General features: G+C 37.4%; 1 protein-coding gene across 1 annotated transcript; it reads right to left on the reverse strand.

The window, feature by feature from the left end:
• Positions 1-732: 732 nt before the first annotated feature.
• On the reverse strand, positions 733-8,791 carry LOC150029661 (pleiotropic drug resistance protein 1-like). Its single transcript, XM_068617023.2, has 24 exons — positions 8,230-8,791; positions 7,994-8,114; positions 7,800-7,888; positions 7,622-7,706; positions 7,353-7,512; positions 7,161-7,237; positions 6,574-6,627; positions 6,394-6,484; positions 5,979-6,280; positions 5,598-5,879; positions 5,194-5,510; positions 4,929-5,089; positions 4,734-4,837; positions 4,455-4,611; positions 4,250-4,375; positions 4,014-4,147; positions 3,604-3,936; positions 3,017-3,307; positions 2,849-2,932; positions 2,619-2,752; positions 2,228-2,455; positions 1,968-2,139; positions 1,300-1,554; positions 733-1,193 (listed from the first exon to the last, which is right to left on the reverse strand). The coding sequence occupies exons 1-24, from the start codon at positions 8,535-8,537 to the stop codon at positions 927-929; spliced, it is 4,332 nt and encodes a 1,443-aa protein (XP_068473124.1). The 5' UTR covers positions 8,538-8,791; the 3' UTR covers positions 733-926.
• Positions 8,792-21,200: the final 12,409 nt, after the last annotated feature.

Here is a 21,200-nt window from a genome sequence, read left to right on the forward strand (position 1 = left end):
ATGATTGCCGGTTGATCCCCTTTTCTTGCAGACGGCGATCGTAGATGGCAACGCTCAACATGACCATGATCGCCGGTTATATAAAACGGCGATGATCAATATGATCACCGATCGAGGAAGCGGCGTTTCCCTTATGTGAGTAATCGGTGGTCGCCGTAGCTACTTGAAGCGGCGTTCCCCTTATGTGAGTAGTCGGTGGTCGCCGTAGGTATGCAAAGATCAACATGATCGCCGGTTGGTGACGCGGCGTTCTCCATCCAACAGGATCGCCGATCGACGAAGCGGCATTCACCATATGTGTAATCGGTGGTCGCCGATGTTGGTTTTTTTGGGTAGGGTTTTCCCACTTTAAGGTTGTTCTGCTCCAACCATAAGGGAGACTTGCGCTTGTGGACGGTATAGGAAGTCCACTTCTGGTTATTGTATATGGGTTGGGATACCTCTGAAGTATCCCCTTTAATTTTATTTATTCATTACTGATAAAAAAAAAAACACCCAATCCCTTCCTCTTCCCACAAACTCTTTTCATTCTATCATGTTTTGTCTTTCCCTTTTCCATTTTTCTCCTCCCCTTTTATATAATTTTTTGACATCTTAGGGTGTTTATTTTGTAGGTGGATGAGGTTTATGCAATAGAGAACAAATTGGAGATCTATGGTGTTTACATCATTGCCCAAAGTTATTCCGAGCAAGAACAAGAAGCAAGATAAAAAGGAAAAGAGAAGGCTACGGTGACACTGGTGCAATGGAAAAAACATAGAGGAAATTGTTGGCATCATGGTTTAAACAATTAAGAGATGCCAAATTTATTACAGCACTATGATACACTTAATTGATAAATAAAAAAAAAACAGTAGTGAGCCATGAAGATATTTTCTTACAAATGTTACCATGAACATTTCTGTACGAAATACTTGAATGGTTTGCTAACGCCGCTGGAAATTAAACATTTTCACTGATATAGCAAAGACCAATGCAAAAACAACCGTGAATGCAACCATCACAGCTGCAACCACTCCAAGAAAATCATGCTTGAAACCAAAGTAACTTCTCACAAAGCCTTCCACTGTTGTTGTCCCATCACTGGATTCAATGCTTTGCTTTATATCTCCATATTGTGAAGCCACCAATCCATACAAACTCCAAGAAATTGGATTTGCCCAACTGTACCACCTCCACCATACTGGGATCCTCTGGTAGACCATGCCAAAAAGGAATATTCTCATAAATTTGCTACCTTCTATGCTTGGAGAGTATGAATCTATTGTGCACTAAATATGAAAGGAAGATGAAACTTACTGGCCGTGGGACTATGAATCCTGAGAAGATATTCCACACTGCATAAAATCCAGCAGAAACTATAGCGGAGATGTGTTGGTTAGGGGTCACTGCCACTGCCATCATTCCATAGTAGGTGAAGTACAGGAAGGTAAAGTACATGAAGAATAGGCACCAGAAAAATTTAGCCACTGTCCACTCATAACCAATCATTGCATAAATTATAATGCTATAGGCTACAGCTTGTCCAAGTACATACGGGACCTCAATCAGAACCTGCAACAGAAATATAGATTAGAAAGTAGGAATACAGAGGTAAATTATTCACTCTTAATGAAATAAATACAAGTAATAATTTCAAATCCTGGTAATAATCACCTTAATTACTAACACATATAAAGTATCAATTACCTTTGGATTTGACTCCTCTAAAGTGAGTTACTTTTTTTAGAGTTTAGAGGTTGAAGTAACTAATCCTGGTCGTTGACGAAAAACTTAATGAATATAAATTTCCAACATATTCATGATTTTTATGCATGCATACATAATATTAACAGTTGATTTTTTCATCAGTGATTGAGATCACTTATTTTTCATTCACTTTCTATATCAAGTGTAGTGAAGATTATGATTTAGGATGAAATAACACTCAAATAAAAGAAACGTATTTAGAAAGTGGAATTGCTTGCCTGGGCAAAAGCATATGGAAATGCTGAATACATTCCAGCTGCTCTTTCCCTATAAAAGACTGTCCGCTCAACAGCAACTACTGACTGCACTGAATTAGAATTCTTAACTCCAAGAAGGAGAACAGTAGCATACATGGAGCCCATGGCATTGAAAAGATCCTGTTGCTTTTCACTACAATAATTGATGGACAAATTTCATGTTTGATGAAATAGTAGCAACAAAACAAATGAGATTGTTCAAGTTTCTTGTTTGATCTTACATATTTGAGCCAAGGTTCCAAAACATGCTCCCAAGCAAAACAGCTACAATAGTTGAGTATAAAAATCTTAGGGCAGTGTATTGAGGATTGTGCCAATAAGACCAATGTTGTTTCCATAAGCAAGCCATGCATTGGGTGAAGAAGGAAGTTGAGTACTGTGATGGAAAATAAAGGTCTTTTGAACCAGGAGATGGAGTACTAAATTCTGTAACAAGTACTTTAGTTCTCCTGAGACAAATGCCAAAGATCATATATCAGCAATAATTCTACTTCTGAATTGAAAATAATTCTAATAATAAACAAAATATTATTGCAACTTTTAGACCTTAAGTGCTTTCTATCGGATTACTTTCGAGTCTGTAGTTTTATTACACCATACAACTGGAAATACCTGTATAACTCTGAATTTTTGTACACCTCGGCAAAATCAATCCCCAATTCCATTTCTTTTGCTGAACTTGTGATTTCCAACATCCATGTTGCTGGATTATAGCCATCTTTAATCTTACCGATACCTTGGATTTCCTTCAAAATAAAAGCGTGACACAAGTGAAACTTTTGCATGAAGATTGATTTGAAGCAAAACATGAGTTCAGTATTCCATAGCATTTTTATTTTCACCTCAAAGTAAGTAATTAAATTGGAAGAATGAAGTCCAAGTGGCCCCACATATATCTCTTGCCCCCCTTGCTTCATTAGAAAAAGCTGCATTTTGTCGTCACAAAAAGGTTAGAAACTTGGTTACGGAAGAGAGCAGAACAAAATTTGCTAACTGATTCTATTTTTCACCTCATCAAATGATTCAAATATGTCTATGCTAGGCTGATGGATTGTACAAACAACTGTTCTTCCAGTGTCTACAGTGTTCCTAACCGTTCTCATGACAATAGCAGCTGCTCTTGCATCTAGCCCAGAAGTTGGCTCATCCATGAATATTATGGAAGGATTTGCTACAAGTTCAACTGCAATTGTCAACCTTTTACGTTGCTCTATTGAGAGACCATTAACACCTGGCAATCCCACTAATGCATGCCTTAGAGGTTTCAATTCCACAAGTTCCATGACTTCCTCAATGAACATCTGCAATCATAAATCAGCGTCAAACATCAAAGTGATTTTTTTATTGTTTAACACTAATAATATTGTTTCCTTTGTTACTTATGACTTAACAATTCTAGTTTTGGCGCTTACAAATTACTGAAAAAAATTTACTAGCAAAATCTTACGTATGGGCTAGTCACAACTCAATCCAAAAAAGGTACGTACTGGATTACTTGAATAAGTCACATTATGTTTTCAAACTAGTTGGCAGCCTTTGTTAAACTACAATGAATTAGCATGAATGGCAGTAAAAGGCATAACATTTAGATACCAACCTTTCTGGTTTGAGCATTGATGTCTGAGGACAATCTGAGCCATGCTGAATAAAGCAAGGATTCATACACAGTAACATGAGGAGAGTGGATGTCGTTTTGCTCACAGTATCCTGAAATTCTTGCAAATGTTTCTTGCTTCTTCTGATACCCAGAGATTGTGATGTTCCCTCCAACATATCCTCCAGTTTTTCTACCAGCAAGTACATCCATCAGAGTTGTTTTGCCTGCTCCGGTAACACCCATTAGAGCAGTGAGAACACCTGGCCTAAAGGAGCCAGTGACACCCTTCAAAAGAACCAATTTATTCTCAACAATTCCTTGGTTCCTCATTTCCTGCAAGTATTTGATAATTTTTAATTCACAATTTATGCATGAGTTTTCAAAATGGTTTAATTCTGTTTCTATATTACCTGTGGCATGTCCACAGCATATGTTACTTCATCAAAGGTGATAGAATGTGGTTCAAAAGGAAGAACCATTCCTCTATAGCTAGAGGGAAAAGCATGGGAAGATGTATTTCCACATATACTTTCGCCATTTCTCACTGTGAAGTAGTTCTAGCGTTATCCACTAAACGAAATGTGAATTGGTAATGAACTATTAGAAATCTAGAGTTGACTATGTTATCTTCTGTTAAGAGAAGTACCTTTAGTTGAGTGACCAGTGAAGTTATATTTTATGTATCTCATAACATTAGTTCCTTTATTACTACCACCATTTTGCTCATTGTTTTCAAGTTCTTCGGATATAAAGGCCTGTTTATTCCCAGGTGCTGCAAAATCAATTTTATCATATTAATAGATAGATTTTCCTTATATGGTGTATTGAATATTTAAGCTGAAGACCCTCACTGCTCAAATACGTAAGAGCAAGGATGTAGCCAAAGTTGAAAAGTAATGTATATCCAATCAAAACCAGAACGCCTATCCAAAACCAATATGATTGGATGAAGAATCCCCGTGATTTCAAAACTTCGACTCCAAGAGGCTCCGAAGAGTTAGGTAGAACCTATCATAAAAAAATATGTTTTAAATATCATAATATTTATATTGTAAAGAAGGCATAGAGGTATATATTATTTAAACTTACATAGTAAAGAAGGCATACAGGTATATATTATTTAAACTTACATGTCTCCATCTCTCCGCAAGGAACTCGTTATTTACCATAGCATTCTGTCCATACATCATAGGTGATATCCAGAAGCCCCATAACCACCATTTTTTTATGTTGTCTGGAATCATAAAGAAGACACAAGTGAATTGTTAGTGTAGAACAGAACATAGTGGAAAGTATGTGATTGGTCTATTTCGTACCCATGGTACCTTTTGATAGGATAAAACCACTCATAGCAAAAAGGATGGTCAGTATAAATGACCCAAGTGTGAAAGCTGCTTTCAATTCCCTCCCAACTCCTGCAAGAAATCGGAATAATGCGGAAGACATCTGGTTCACTAGTAAAAGAACAAGGTATTGTCTAAAAAATCTGCATTATGTAGACATTAAATGCATGTCATTTTTTATTTGCATGGTTGAAGTAGAAAATGAGACTTGCAGGGTTGAGTATGTGGAAAAAAAAGTTCTTTTTACCTTCCAATATTTGGATCAAATCCAATGACATAGTAGGTTAGGAATAGCCACACAGCAACTTCTAGAAAAGTTATAGGGATTTTTAGGATCCATGCAGGAAGAGCATATGCCCATGAAGGAAAAAACAGATTATCCCTTTGCTTGTAGAAAATAGGAAGCTTTAAAACGACCATGGCAAGTTCAGGAAATTCATTGAACATCATCACAAAAAGACCATAGAACAATGCACCAACATATATCCCACCATCAGTCACTGAGTCTCTACGCATCTCAGTCCGGAGGAAGATTGTCATGTTAATAAATGCCATTACAGCAAGCTAAATGGAGGGAGAAGCTATGAGTAAAACAATAATAGTATTAGATGACACGAGAATAAAATGAACCATTATAATTTCCAAACCTACTTGGGTCAGCCTGAAGGTGTAAACAAATGAATTACGCTTCATAAGTAAATAATCTCTTAATAAGCAAGCTTTTAACAGTTCCCATTTCCCCACTCCAAACTTTTTGGTTGTCAAAGAAGCTGGGTGACTTTTAGACTTGTCAAATTCACTATCAAGTTCTTCTCGAAGGCTTCTCCCAACATGAAATGACTTGAGTGCCTCTGAGAATTCTTTAGCTCTGACAAATCTATAAGGTTGATCTTTATGTGCCCAGTACTGTTCCTGGTCTTTCCTTGATGTTACCTGTAGCATAATAATCAATGATCAAAATTAAATTTATAAAACTCTCTTATACCGGTGTAGACAGATTACATTTTTCAGACAATACACAAGGACACTTACTTCTTGCAAAAAGTCTGCCACACCTTTTCTCTCGGGACATTGAAAACCCATTGATTCGAAAAATTCAAGCACATATTCGCGGGGACCCTGGTACACTATATGACTATCAGAGAGTAAAATAATGTCATCAAAAAGATTGTAAGTCTCGGGCGCTGGCTGCAGGAGTGAGATGACTGTGGTTCCTTTGAGAATGTGAACACAATGCTTGAGTGAATTCACAATTTGGAAGGTTGTTGAGCTATCCAAACCAGTAGATATTTCATCCATGAATAGAGCTTTATCTGGTCCAACCAGCATCTCTCCTGCATTACGAGTTTAAAATGATTAAATTTCTCACATAATTACTTTCATTTAATTGAGTGCTGTAAACTTAGTAGTACACTCCGTGATTGAATGAAAAGAAGTTTTGTTTTACCTGTTGTAAGGCGTTTCTTTTGTCCACCAGAGATCCCCCTTAACATTGTATTTCCTACAACTGTATCAGCACATGTCTCCAGTCCTAAAATCTGCAAATACAAGTTAGACATTAAAATAAAATATTGTAATGATTGGATCACGATGATTGGAGGAGCTTTAGAAATAATAGATTGTATACCCTTAGGACGTAATCTGTTATCAAATTTGCTTTCTGGCCTTCAGTTGCTACAGCCTGAGTATTATAAGAGTCAAAAGGACAACCAGTTAATATCTGTATGGAAAAAAAGAAACTGCCGATTCACCTATAGCTTTTTTGCTAGGATCATTATATGCAATAATATAATCAATTTTCAATATAGTGAATTGTTTGTCCTCTGCCCTTATTTTATTTCCTGTGAAGAGTTTTCTAAGTTAAGTCTGTGTTTATTCTTTTCTACTTTCTTTATTTCCACATTATTTCTAATTGTAACTGAAATTATTAGCTACTTCTTTGTTTTTCTTTTCGTATATGTAGTTTATCACTTATATTCTCTTCAAAAGAACCCTTCTGGACGAGAAAATTTGCAATTAATAGCAAGAAGTTGAAGAGCAGAGGAATATCTAAAATTAAACAGGTATAGTAACATTGTTAAGCTGTCATACTTTTTTTTGTCTTTGGCTTGAATGGCTATCAGTAATCAAAAACATAAAGATGGCATCAATATCAACATCTTAACAAGTCAAATGGGAAAACACATTCCTTACAAGTGACGGGCTCTTTGTTACCTTCATGTAGACATCAATATCTGGATCAGGCATGATATTTGCCTCTTTTTCTCTTCTCGACAATTCTGCAAGCAAATCTGCATAAAGCCAAAATTTATACACATGATCAAAACTTAAATTTCACGTATAATGTTAGGATGTGTTTTGAACATTGAACATGAACAAAAGTCATTATTCATGCTGCAGACTAACCATAACGAGTTCCAACTCCTTGGACTCTTGCTGAGAAGGCCAAGGTTTCTCTGACCGTCAACTCTGGAATATGAAGATCATTTTGATTGACATATGCTGCAGTTCTTTGGGGTACAAACTCATCCATCCCATGACCATTATAAGTCACCTTACCAGAAAACTGATCAAGAAACCATACTACATCACTTAGAGATCCAAGATTGAAAAAAAAGAGAAAAAACATGAAATATCTTTCGAAAAATTAAATTTCTTTTCTTTGATGCTCCAACCTTTAACTTTGGATCAAGTCTTGCTGCCAAGGCCAACAATAGTGTGGTTTTTCCGGAACATGGAGGGCCCAAAAGTAATGTCATTCTGAACGGTAATAAATGGAAACATTATATTGGTTCCGAAGGTGCTGGTTAATTACCACTTTATTATAGATATATAGAACACCACTTTCATTACCTGCCAGGCTTTATTATTCCACTGACATCCTGGAGAATATGTATATGTTGTTTTCTACTTTGTAGAATATGAAGAGAGTTCAACATACCCTTTTAACGAAAATAAGTGAAACCAAATATTCAACATGTTAGAACTCCTTCTGTAAGGTCAAGGTGCATGTTCTACTAAATATGAAAGCTGGTACCAATACTCACCTCCACAATATTAACCATGAAGTTAGCGAAGGTAGGCAAAGCTCTAGTTCCTACACTAGCTTCTGCTTCGACATTCAAGTTCTCAAACCGAACCTCTATTGTCGGAAGATCAATTCCAGCTCTGATATCATCCAATCCAAGGAAGCAAAATAGGAGAAGAAGAAGCCATCCATGAGTGCATTTCGATCAAAGATAACGTCATTGGAATCAGGAACAAAAGAGAATGGGAGTCTTACCTATCAATTCGCTCCCTTAGCTTGAGCAAAAACTTCTCATTGTCCTCTTCAGAAGTTCTGATCAGTCTTTCAAGTAAAGCTCTCCTTTCTTGCAACCCAAGTTTGTGCACATCAATCTCATTCACTTGCCCTTCGGGTGAAGTGAACAAAGCTTTCCTCATACGCGAAACGGTGGGAAGTTTCTGAATGGCAGCCCATTTGAGAGCCTCTTCATCATCCTCTTTGTGGAATGAGTTTGAGAAGATATCCGCATCACTGTCCCTCGAAATGGATGAACTACCATTCCTGAAACTGCCCGCACCCTCCATTCAACCAGACAAAATAACAAAACAAATAGAACTTTAAACCCAGTAACTGTTTTCCAGAAACAAAAACATTCTCAGTTTGTTTTGCCGACGTTTTCGCGTGGTTGAAGGATCCAAGTATTTTCCCTGAACGGGAGACAAGATATATACGTGACCATGTGTAACCACCTTCACGTGGTGAAGATGCAATAGTATTTTATTACTTAGTACAAGCCAAATATTGAATAACAAAATGATTACAGGTTAGACATATGGGTAGTGGAAAGCTTATATTTTAGCTAGATATGTATCAAAATTGAGTTGACCTTACTTATTAATAAACATATTTAAAGATGGTATCTTTTTCGGTGCGAGAAAGGTTACAATTTTTTATGGATGGAGTGCAGAATTATAGTTTTTTTTATGTGAAAACTGATATGGCACCAACAGCTAAGCACCTTTGTCCAAAGAATTTGATTCTCAGCTTGTGAATGGGACAAACATAGTTGGAAGGAGATTTTGTCCTACACTTGCAAAAGGAAAAAAAAACTATTATATGGCTCATTACTCACAGATTCCGTTTTTTCTAAAATCTTGGGATCACACTTCCAAGGGCATAATCAACTCTCAACTCTTGGATTATTGTTTGTTTTCACTAAAAGGGTTGATTCGTTTTGGAAATTCATAAAGCACTTTTCTTTCTAATATTTATTGAAATTGTGTTAGTAGGACTGAAAGACAACTTTTGTTTGATGTTCTACTTTTCTGATTTTACAAATTGTCAGTTTTATTTTGGCTGTTTTCTTCCTCAAAATGAGTCAATTTTGGTAAGTTTTGGTAAAAGAGGTTATGATTGTTTAATGCTAGCTTAATCTACGCTCATTCTTATTCACTTTCCAAATTTTAACCCATAATTTATTTTATTTAATTAAAGTATTAACTAAAAACACAAACATTCAATATTTACTATATTTATAACAATATAAGATGGAGATTTGTGAATATTCTACACATGCCATATTCCTATCTATCTTACCGTTAATTATATTTTATATGGAAAACAACAATAAAGAAAAAAGGAAAAAGAATATTAGATATAGATAAGTAAAAAAAATGGTTTTAACGAAATTGTTTAGAGAAAGTTAATATAATTCCGAAAATGAGTTTAATTAACTGAAATTTTTTTAATCTTCCGTAAATTCTGGTTTAAGAAACCTTTCCAGTCTTACATCTGTTAGACTGGGCCCGTACACAAGCACAAGACTAAAAAGACAGTCCAATTGGATGAAAGATTTTATAATAGGATAGACCCATGTGTCTTTAGGAAATGTCTGCCATTTTATTATTATTATGTTTTTTATTATTGAAAGTTTTTGTAAGGCCCATGGCCCCTTTTTTTACCCTTATAAGGGACTAAGCAATATGAAAGAAGGCAGAGAAGTTTTTGGTAAACCCTAGTTTTAGAATAGCAGTAGCGAAAGCCTAACAATTTGGTGCTTTCATTGTTCCTACCATGGCTCCCCAACCTCCATCCAAAGATCTGAACGAGGCCTTAGCCAACATCCAAACAAATCTCACCGACATCCAAAGCCAACTGGCAGAAAACACTAGCAGACAATCTACCTTAGAGGCTCATAATGACCACCTTCACTTTACCTTCACGTCCATCCTGGATCAGGTTGCTCTCTTGACTCAAACGGAGAATAAAATTCCACACATGAACCAGCAAAGTAGCCCTCATTCCAATCACTCAAACCAACAACAATCCACCACCCCTTCCATACGACCACCAACACTCAACCTATCCTTCTTTGATGGTACAAATCCACTGGATTGGCTTTTTCAAGCTAACCAATATTTCTCCTTTTATCAAATACCGCTGGACCAACGCATTCCTATGGTGGGATTTCATATGCAGGGAGACGCTCTCTCATGGTTTAAATGGCTGCACAATAACCACCTAGTCACAGATTGGCACTCCTTCACAAGGGCTTTGGAGCTTCGTTTTGGCCCCTCAACATATATCAATCATCAAGTGGAGTTGTTCAAACTCTAGCAAACCACGTCGGTCACTGAATACCAATGTAGGTTTGAACGCTTTTGCAATTGTGTGGTGGGTCTCACTTCCAAAACTATACTTAATTGTTTCATTTCTGGTCTGAATGTTGAAATCCGCAGAGAACTAACCATATTAAACCCATATTCTATAGCCCAAGCCATAGGTCTAGCTAAGCTTATTGAAGACAAACTCAGGGATTCTAAACCTAAATAAATTCGATTTCTAGTACCTACCTATCACCACCCTAACCCCACTCCCTCATTCATTAACAGAACCAACACCCCTACACCACCCCCAACCCATATTCCCATCAAACGTTTATCCTCCTCACAAATGCAAGAGAGACGAGCCCTAGGGTTATGCTACAACTGTGACGAAAAATTCTTCCCTGGCCATAAATGCACTTCCTCTCGGTTTTTGCTCCTTTTAGATGACCCAGAACTCATAGCTGAACCCACGGAGGAGATTTCCCCCACACATGACCACACCAACACCATTCACTTCCACCTTTCACCTCAAGCCCTATCAGGTACTATTTCCCCAAAAACCCTCAAATTCACAGGTTTAATTCATCACCTCCCTGTTATCGTCCTTATTGACTCGGGAAGCTCCCACAACATTCTTCAACCACGTATTGCCCACCATTTAAACCTAGCCATATCCCCTAGCCCACCCCTCTCGGTAATGGTTGGAAATGGGGCGTTCATTAAGTGCCAGGGTATTTGTCCATTGGTGGACATATCTCTCCAGAACTCTACCTTCACTATTCCCTTTTACCTTCTTCCCATTGAAGGTGCGGATGTTGTTTTGGGCGTGGAATGGTTGAGCACGCTAGGGTCCATCCAAGCAGATTTCTCAATCCCCAGCATAGAGTTTACCCACAACAACCAACATATTACTTTGCAAGCCGCCCACTCACCCAACCCATCAGCTACCACTTATCACCAATTTTGTCACTATCTATCCAATAACTCTATTGCCTCTTTACACCTCCTATCGGTGGACACCCAACACCGCTCCCATACAACCTTAGCCACTACCATTGATAATCCTTCATCCCCTTTATCCCACCTACCTTCACCCATCAAATCCCTTCTTCAAGAATACCAATGTATCTTTCAAAAACCTAGAGGGTTACCTCCACAGAGACCACATGACCACCATATTCCCCTGTTACCTAATACCTCACCAATCAAAGTGAAACCATACCGTTACTCATATCACCACAAGGAAGTTATTACAACACTGATCTCAGAAATGTTGCAAGAGGGCATTATTCAACCCAGTACAAGCCCATTCTCTTCACCGGTGCTCTTAATAAAAAAAAAAGATGGAACATGGCGTTTTTGTGTTGATTACAGAGCCTTAAATGCAGCCACCATTCGTGACCACTTTCCCATTCCCACCATTGATGAACTGCTCGATGAGTTAGGCTCAGCTACTGTTTTTACTAAAATAGACCTACACTCAGGGTACCACCAAATACTGCTTCTCCCAAAAGACACTCACAAAACAACGTTCCGCACTATAGATGACCACTATGAATTCTTAGTCATGCCATTTGGTTTAACTAACGCTCTTCTACTTTTCAGGTAGCAATGAATGATCTTCTCAGACCATACCTCCGCCAGTTTGTCTTAGTTTTTTTTTATGATATTTTGATTTATAGTCCAAGTTTGCAGGACCATATTGCTCACCTACAAACTATATTGGAAGTGCTACACACTCAACAATTTTTTGCCAAGCTTTCCAAATGCAGTTTTGCAACCGCGGAAGTTAGTTACTTGGGTAACATTATTTCTGCTCAAGGAGTCCAACCAGACCCAGAGAAGGTCAAATCAATACACGACTGGCCTCAGCCACGATCACTCACGGAATTACGGGGTTTCCTCGGCCTCACCGGATTTTACAGGAAATTCATAAAGCACTACGCCACTCTCGCCGCTCCTCTCACCGATTTATTACAACACCACAAATTTACATGGACTGAGCTCACGCAACAAGCATTTGAAAAATTAAAATTACACATGAAGACAATGCCTACACTACACCTTCCAGATTTTAAGCTGCCCTTTGTGGTAGAAACAAATGCCTCAACAGTGGCCATAGGACCCGTCCTCAGCCAATCAGGACAACCACTGGTTTTTTTCAACAAAAAGATGAATCCCAAGCTCCAAGCTTCCTCCGTATATGTTCGGGAGATGTATGCCATAACAGAATCAGTAAAAAAATGGCGTCAATACCTCATAGGACAACATTTCAGAATCATAACAGATCAAAAGAGCCTAAAAACACTCCTCTCCCAAACCATTCAAACCCCAGAACAACAGAAATGGAAAATGGACTGCTAAATTGCAGGGATATGATTTTCAAATTATTTACCAACCTGGGAAGGAAAATGCCGTGGCTGATGCTCTTTAAAGGCAAGGTCAGGATTCCACTCTCATACTGCTTGCAGTGTCGTCCCCAATCTCGCAGCTTATTCAAGAACTCCAAACTTATTTTGCCACCACAGAAGGCCAGGAAGTGGTCCACGCTTGCACAAGCAGTCAACAACATCCAAGCCTGTTCTCCACCAGCCACAATTTACTTTTTTTTGCCATAAGATATTCGTGCCAGCATCAACTGATTTCCGCCAGCGCATTATGACAGAGTTCCATGCTTCCCCTTATGACGGCCATTCCAACATCAAACCAACCCTCAAGCGCATAGCCGCTTCATTCTATTGGTCGAAATGGACCAAAGACGTCCATTGTTTTGTCCAACAATGCTCCACATGCCAAAAAAATAAATATATGCCAACCAAAACTCAGGGCTTACTGCAACCATTACCAATTCCAAAACAAGTATGAGAGGTTATTTCAATGGATTTTATTACTCACCTTTCAGTCTCAGCCGGACACTCGGTCATTTGGGTCATGTGCAGACTCACAAAATATGCGCACTTTATCGCTTTGCCCCCACACTTCATGGCCCAGCAACTAGCCAAGCATTTCTCAGTAGAAATATGTCGCCTCCATGGACTACCAAAAACCATCGTTTTAGATCGCGACCCCTTGTTTGTTAGCACATTCTGGCAGCACCTGTTCAAAGCACAAGGAACAACGTTAAAATTTAGTTCGTCATACCATCCCCAAACGGACAGTCAAACCGAGGTACTAAACCGCGACTTAGAGGCCTACCTGAGATGTTTTGTGGGAAACCAACCAAACAAGTGCATACAATTAATTGCCTGAACACGCTTCCTGACGGAGACAACAGCAGTGTGCCACGCGTCCCACTCACAGATGGTTCAACTTTCCCACGCCTCGAGCCTAGCGCTAGCACTCCACGCAATACAAACCCTAATCCTGAAGTAACTCAAGCGACGCCCCTTTCCCAAAACCCTAACACACTAGCACCACTCCTTACAAACCCTAATGACCCAACAACCAATACCCAACCCAACTCACCCTTAGTGGCCCGTTCTATTCCTGCACCCCCGCGCCAGCTTGCATGCACCCCACCCCATATCCAAACTCACGCAAACCAACACCAGCCCAATCACCGTCCAACGGCCCAACTAATTCCAAGATCCCACTTTGAGGACAAAGTGTCTAGTGGGGTGGATAGTAATGTTAGATTGGGCCCGTACACAAGCACAAGACCAAAAAGACAACCCAATTGGATGAAAGACTTTTTAATAGGATAGACCCATGTGTCTTTAGGAAATGTCTGCCATTTTATTATTATTATTATGTTTTTTTATTATTGAAAGGTTTTGTAAGGCCCATGGCCCTTTTTTTTACCCTTATAAGGGACTAAGCAATATGAATGAAGGCAGAAAAGTTTTTGGTAAACCCTAGTTTTAGAATAGCAGTAGCGAAAGCCTAACAACATCACTGAGATGAGACTTCTGTTTTGTGTGTATATATGTCGACTGAGTTCAATTCCTTGTTTCTTCCTTAATTAGATTCCTGTAAACTTAGCAAATTATTCTTTTTATCAACAAAAAATAATTAATTAAAAAGGGATACTTCAGGGGTATCTGAACCCGTTTACAGATAGAGGACCCTATCTAGAACTAGAAGAGACTCCAAGAACTAGAAACAATTTGCACCTAAAACAGGTACTATGCCAAGAAGACCATATCTCAAAACAAGAGCTTCTTTAAAACTAAAACACCAACAACAATAAAATAGAGATTGACCAATTCCTGCCATTCCCTCCAGAGGTGCAAAAAACCTTTGCATCATAACGAATCTTCCAAGTTTTCCATTAAAAACAGAAAACACAGTTTGTATAGCAGATTGTTGATTAGTGTTTTGATCCATTAAGAAAAGTTTGTATAGCAGTTGAGTATACTTGCTTCTTCGCAAGGGGGTTTGAGGTTGCAACCTATTCACATTGATGTTATTTATTTATTTTACTGTGGTTTGTCCACTACAAGAAAAGTAACAATTAGCTTCCAAAATCTTGCGTGGGCCAGTAGCGGACGCTACTCTCGTCGGCCAAAATGGATAAAAGCCCACGCAAGAATCACATTGGACGCAAAATGAAGAATTAGCTTCCAAATTTTTGCATGGACCACTTGCAGACGCTACTCTCGTCGGCCAAAATGGCTAAAAGCCTACGCAAGAATGACCTTGGACGCAAAAGGGACGCACAAATGAATTTAATTTATTTTTTAAGAAAAAATTAGTTTGCGTCTGCCACGGCTCACGCATATGTGTCGGCCACAAAGCCCACGCATATGCGTCCGCAATGGCCCACGCATTTTTAGGATTTTAAAATTTAAATTTATTTAATGTATAATAAATATTTTAATATTTAATTCTTTATTATATTTATTTTAAAATTATTTCTTTAATATTATAATAAATTATTTAATTTATCAATTTTGAATATAAATTAGTTAAATTAAATTAAATAAGTGTTTGATTTAAAATTAATTGAGTAAAAGAAAATATATATTTAAATTATTTAAATGTTACATAAAATATTTTATTATTTCAAAAATTATTTATTTTAAATTTATTTTATTTATATATTTTTATAAATATTTTATTTTTGAAATTATGATATAAATTAGTTAAATTACATTTATTAAATTGATTAAGTGTTTAATTTTAAAATTATTTAAAAGAAGTTATCTTAAAGTTTATAAAGATTTGAAAACATATAGAAAAATAATAATTAATTAAAAACTAGTAAAAATAAATAAAAATAAAATGCGTATTTAAATTTTATAAATATTATATAAAATATACATAAATTTAAGAATATAAATTCAAGAGGAAGTAATTAATTAATGCAAATGATAATGGATGTATTTAAAAATAGAGAATAAATTTGATCTAAAAGTGTTTTATTTAGTTTAAGAAAAAAAAAGTTTGATAAAACTTTTGATTAGTAACTTAAATAAATTTAAATGTTATATGTGTGCAATGGATGAATGAATTAGGATTTTTGTTTTGATATCCATTATAGTTTTGAAGATGTTATTTCCATTAATGAATCATAAGATCATCTTAATGAATTAGCGAAAATGTATATGATACAAACATATTAAGATTAAGTGCGTGAGTAAGTAACTTATTCTTAATTGTTAGATTGATACAATATCCAAAGTGTTCCAAAGTTGACTACATGCTCTATAAATGTCATTGTTATAGTTACTGGGTATGATTTCAAAAAGAAATTAATGTTTTCCAACTGAATCACATAATAATGTAGTAAGTAACAAGATGATACATATGCAATATTCCTTATAAGTGTGTTAATATAGTTTCCCAATATACTAAATAATAGGTCTTTGACATAGTAAATTTAGTAGACTTAGTTTTTAATAAATGTAACATAAATAAGTAAGTTTCGACTGGGTGTGATATAGAATGAACTTAAAATCATGTAACAATATTAATTTTAATAATACAAATATAATATTAATAATAATATTAATAATAATGTTAATAATAATATTAATAATAATATTAATAATATTAGTAATAATAATTATATTAATATATATAAATTATATCAATAATAACAATAATAAATAAATAAGTATAAAACACTTCATAAGTCTTATACAACTTAAAAAAGGTCCCATAACAAAAAACCAACAAAAAGCCCTCTCTCCCCCTCTCCCCCCTCTATATATATATATGTCACGTCAAAGACACCTAGGATATCCTATACTAAATTTGCTAGGAAGATCTGTGCAATGAAAAATTAACAATAATTTAAATTTTCTTACAGTAATAAAAAATGTGAGATAGGGAAAAAGGTTTACGTGTCAGAAGGGTTCACTTGTAAGAAAATGGAGCTGGCATTGATGGTTGCAGACACGATGATTTCTGACTTCAGTGACACATTTTCTACAGTTAACATCTCAACTTTTCGCTGTTCTTCAGTCTAGGCCTAAACATAGGAAATATGAGCATTAGTCATTAACTTTCCTCTTGTCAGATCGACCCTCTTCCTGTTTAGTTTTTCAATTTTACATGCAGAGAAGTGAATAAGTGTTAGGATAGGTACAATAGACAGGCCCAATTGATCTATTTAGGTGACATAGTTTCTCTGAATGAGAAGAAAAAAAAAAGAAGAATTTACTAAATCCTAGTTTTAGTTTATGTATAGTATAGGTAGTTGTTCTCTATTAATAAACATGTGATAGTAAAGAAACCAAACTTCCAAATTTTGAACTAAAAATCAAACTTTAGGTTATTAATACTAGTCTAAACTCTGCAAGTTTATCATAAATGTATTAAAGATGACACTTCAGAAATGTTCTAACCCTTACATAGAGTACATTGTAACTTACAAAACAGTTACCTAGCACAGAGGCCTAACTTGCTTTAACAAGTTAAAACATAAGCTAAAGACAACCCCTACACTACATATGGCAGAAACCTGCACTAACACTAGGCCAAAACCTTAAACAGCTAGAGCACTACTTACAGCTGCTAAACATAAACCACCAGTGCCTAGGCTCCTTTAAAAAGCATAATTAAGCACCAAAACTGCACCAAATAAGCACCATCTATGCAGCAGAGAACAAAAAACCAGCTCAGGTTCCTTTTAACCCAAACTGTGGCTTCATCAAAACCACAAAACCTCCATGCATTCCTTTCTTCCGCGTACCAGCAAACTATTAATGCTTCAAACTGGCCATATAAAGCTTCCAAATGAGTTGCAAGCAACCCTTCAAGTTTGACAATAACTGGGCTTCTTGCTTCATAAGCTTAGACAGCTCTTCTCTTCAACATAACTAGTGTTTCCTACACCCTAAAGTTCAACTCATCCGAGACTTTCACATCAGAATTCATCATATTCTGCATAACTCCCTAAGACCACTGTGAAATGCACACTTTACCCTGTGAAACAGAACCAACAACTACTCTAACTGGATGACTGGGAGAACTGGTGCAATAGGCCCTCACCATCAACCATTATCATTTACGGCACCTCCCTTCCACACGTTATCCAGATGCTTTCTAAGATAATCTATGCTGCTAAACAAATTATAGTACGCACCAACAACATGTTGGGAAAAACGGGTAATTTTCCCACTAAAACAAAACCCTAACAGAGCTACCCGACAAATAATATTGAATAAATAAAGCAGAATAATAAAAGAGATAAAGAGGAAAGAACACACCCGAAAATTGTTAACGGAGTTCGGCCTGTTTAGCCTAATCTCCGAGCACAGCAAAAACAGCTCACTTTTATTACTATGAGAGAAGATATTACAAATTGGGATATATAACAGTGAAGGAGGGGATGTTAATATATAACCCTCAAACCTCCTTCCCAAACAATGAACCCACCGATGTGGGACTTGGGATTAAGCCAAAATCAACAAATCTCCACCTTGGCTTAATTTCAAGTCTCACCTAAAACAAATCTTCTCAAAACATAACAAAAACAAACTTTACAGTGCTTCAAATTTGCGCCTCCGGACGCCAACTTCAAATGTGCAAGATATTAACCAAGTCTAAACAGTGTTCAAACTTGGTCCTTGTAACCACCTTGGTGAGCATATCTGCAGGATTCTCCGTAGTGTGAATCTTCTGGAGAACAATCTCCTCTTCTTCGAGAATCTCACGCACAAAGTGATAGCGAACATCAATGTGCTTCGTCCGTGCATGAAAGACTTGATTCTTTGCTAAATGAATAGCACTCTGACTGTCAGAATATAACTCAAGTTGTTTCTGACCAACTCCCAAGTCTTTAAGCAACCCATGAAGCCAAATTGCTTCCTTCACAGCCTCTGTAATCGCCATATACTCTGCCTCTGTCGTAGACAAAGCCACCGTAGACTGCAAGGTAGACTTCCAACTAACTGGCGCTTTTGCTAAAGTGAACAAATAACCAGTAGTAGACCGTCGCTTATCCAAATCACCTGCATAATCAGAATCACAATATCCAACTATGCATTGACCAAGTGATTCATCTTGCTCAAATGTCAATCCAACATCTAAGGTATTTTGGAGGTACCGTAGAATCCATCTCACAGCTTGCCAATGACCCTTGCCCGGATCATGCATGTACCTACTAACAACACTCACAGCCTGTGAAATATCTGGTCTTGTACACACCATTGCATACATCAAGCTTCCAACTGCATTTGCATATGGGACTTTCGCCATGTATTCTCGTTCTTCATTAGTCGTCGGAGATAAACGGCTACTCAATTTCAAATGAGGAGCAAGTGGGGTACTTACAGGTTTTGTATCTTCGTGTATACCAAAACGTTGTAGTACCTTCTGCAAATACTGCTTCTGTGACAGCCAAAGTTTTCCCCTCTCTCTGTCCCTGTTTATCTCCATGCCGAGAATCTTCTTGGCTTCCCCCAAATCCTTCATCTCGAACTCTTTACTCAACTGAGCCTTTAACCTGTCAATCTCAACTTGGCTCTTTGCTGCAATCAGCATATCATCAACATATAAGAGTAAGTAAATGTAGGAACCATCTTCAAGTCTGCGCAAATACACACAGTGATCATATTTGCTTCTCTTGTACTTCTGATCCTTCATGAACTTATCAAATCGTTTGTACCACTGTCTCGGAGATTGTTTCAGTCCGTACAACGATTTGCTAAGTTTACAAACCCAATCTTCTTTACCATCAACCTTGTATCCTTCTGGTTGAGTCATATAGATTTCCTCCTCCAAATCACCGTGTAGGAACGCGGTCTTTACATCAAGTTGAGCAAGCTCCAAATTCAACTGTGCTACCAAGGCCAACAAAATTCGAATGGAGGAATGTTTTACAACTGGAGAAAATACCTCATTATAATCAATTCCCTCCCTCTGAGCAAAGCCTTTAGCAACCAACCTTGCCTTGTAGCGAACATCTTCTTTATTAGGAAATCCTTCTTTCTTTGCAAATACCCATTTGCACCCAATTGCCTTTTTACCTTTTGGTAATTGTGCCAGCTTCCACGTCTTGTTCTTATTCAAAGATTGCATCTCCTCTTTCATCGCACCTGCCCAATTACCACTCTCTGAACTCAAAATGGCTTCTGGGTAAGTGGATGGAATGTCATCAACAACTGGAAGTGCATAGGCAACCATATCCATGAAACGAGCAGGCTTCTGAATATCTCGTCTCTGTCTTCTAACTGCAATTGGCACTGATTGCTGTTGAGATTCTTGGGTAGGAACCTCTTCCTCATCTGACTCTTCTTCTGCCATAGGAGAGTCACTTGTGGTATTTCGTGTTGGGATCACCACTGTCGGCTCAAACTCCACCTGCTTCCGGGCACACTCCACCTGTTGCGGAGTACTATCAGCTCCTTCTGGATTTACCTTCTTTAACATGGCAGATTCATCAAAGGTAACATCCCTGCTGATAATCGTCTTCTTTGCCTCTAGACACCACAAACGGTATCCCTTCACTCCAGGACTAAAGCCCATGAAAAGAGCTTTCTTTGCCCGTGGATCCAACTTTGATTCAATCACATGATAATATGCAATAGAACCAAAAACATGCAAAGAATCATAATCAGTTGCAGGTTTTCCAGACCATACCTCTAACGGGGTTTTGCCATCTATAGCAGATGATGGCAAACGATTGACGAGATGTTGAACGTATGTCACAGCCTCAGCCCAAAACTCTCTGCCTAACTCAGCATTAGACAACATACAACGAACTTTCTCCACAAGTGTCTTGTTCATACGCTCCGAAACCCCATTCTGTTGTGGTGTTTTTCTAACAGTGAAGTGCCGAACTATGCCACAATCTTGGCATACCTTCAGGAACGGATCACTCTTGTATTCTCCTCCATTATCTGTTCGGAGAACCTTAATCTTCCTTCCTGTCTGGTTTTCAACTTGAGCTTTCCACTTAAGGAAAATTCCAAGCACATCATTTTTGTTCTTCATAGTAAACACCCAAACTCTTCTGGAAAAATCATCAACAAAAGTGACAAAATAATGCCTACCTCCGATTGACGGAGTCTTGGCAGGTCCCCACACATCTGAATGCACATAATCCAGAATACCCTTGGTATTGTGAATTGCAGTGCCAAACTTCACTATTCGTTGTTTTCCCAGAACACAATGCTCACAAAATTCAAGTTTGCAAGCCTTCGTACCTTTCAACAATCCTTGCTTGGTAAGAATTTGCAAGGATTTCTCTCC

The sequence above is a fragment of the Phaseolus vulgaris genome, chromosome 1, assembly GCF_051622355.1.
Source record: "Phaseolus vulgaris cultivar YP4 chromosome 1, ASM5162235v1, whole genome shotgun sequence".
Taxonomy (NCBI): domain Eukaryota; kingdom Viridiplantae; phylum Streptophyta; class Magnoliopsida; order Fabales; family Fabaceae; genus Phaseolus; species Phaseolus vulgaris.

Excerpts from the sequence above, each read along its gene's own strand:
- LOC150029661 (XM_068617023.2), bottom strand. The coding sequence starts at position 8,537 with ATGGAGGGTGCGGGCAGTTTCAGGAATGGTAGTTCATCCATTTCGAGG. Across the intron at positions 6,485-6,573 it reads TAACAGATTACGTCCTAAGG|ATTTTAGGACTGGAGACATG; the intron begins GTATACAATCTA and ends TTGTATTTGCAG. Across the intron at positions 5,090-5,193 it reads TTTGATCCAAATATTGGAAG|ATTTTTTAGACAATACCTTG; the intron begins GTAAAAAGAACT and ends TACATAATGCAG.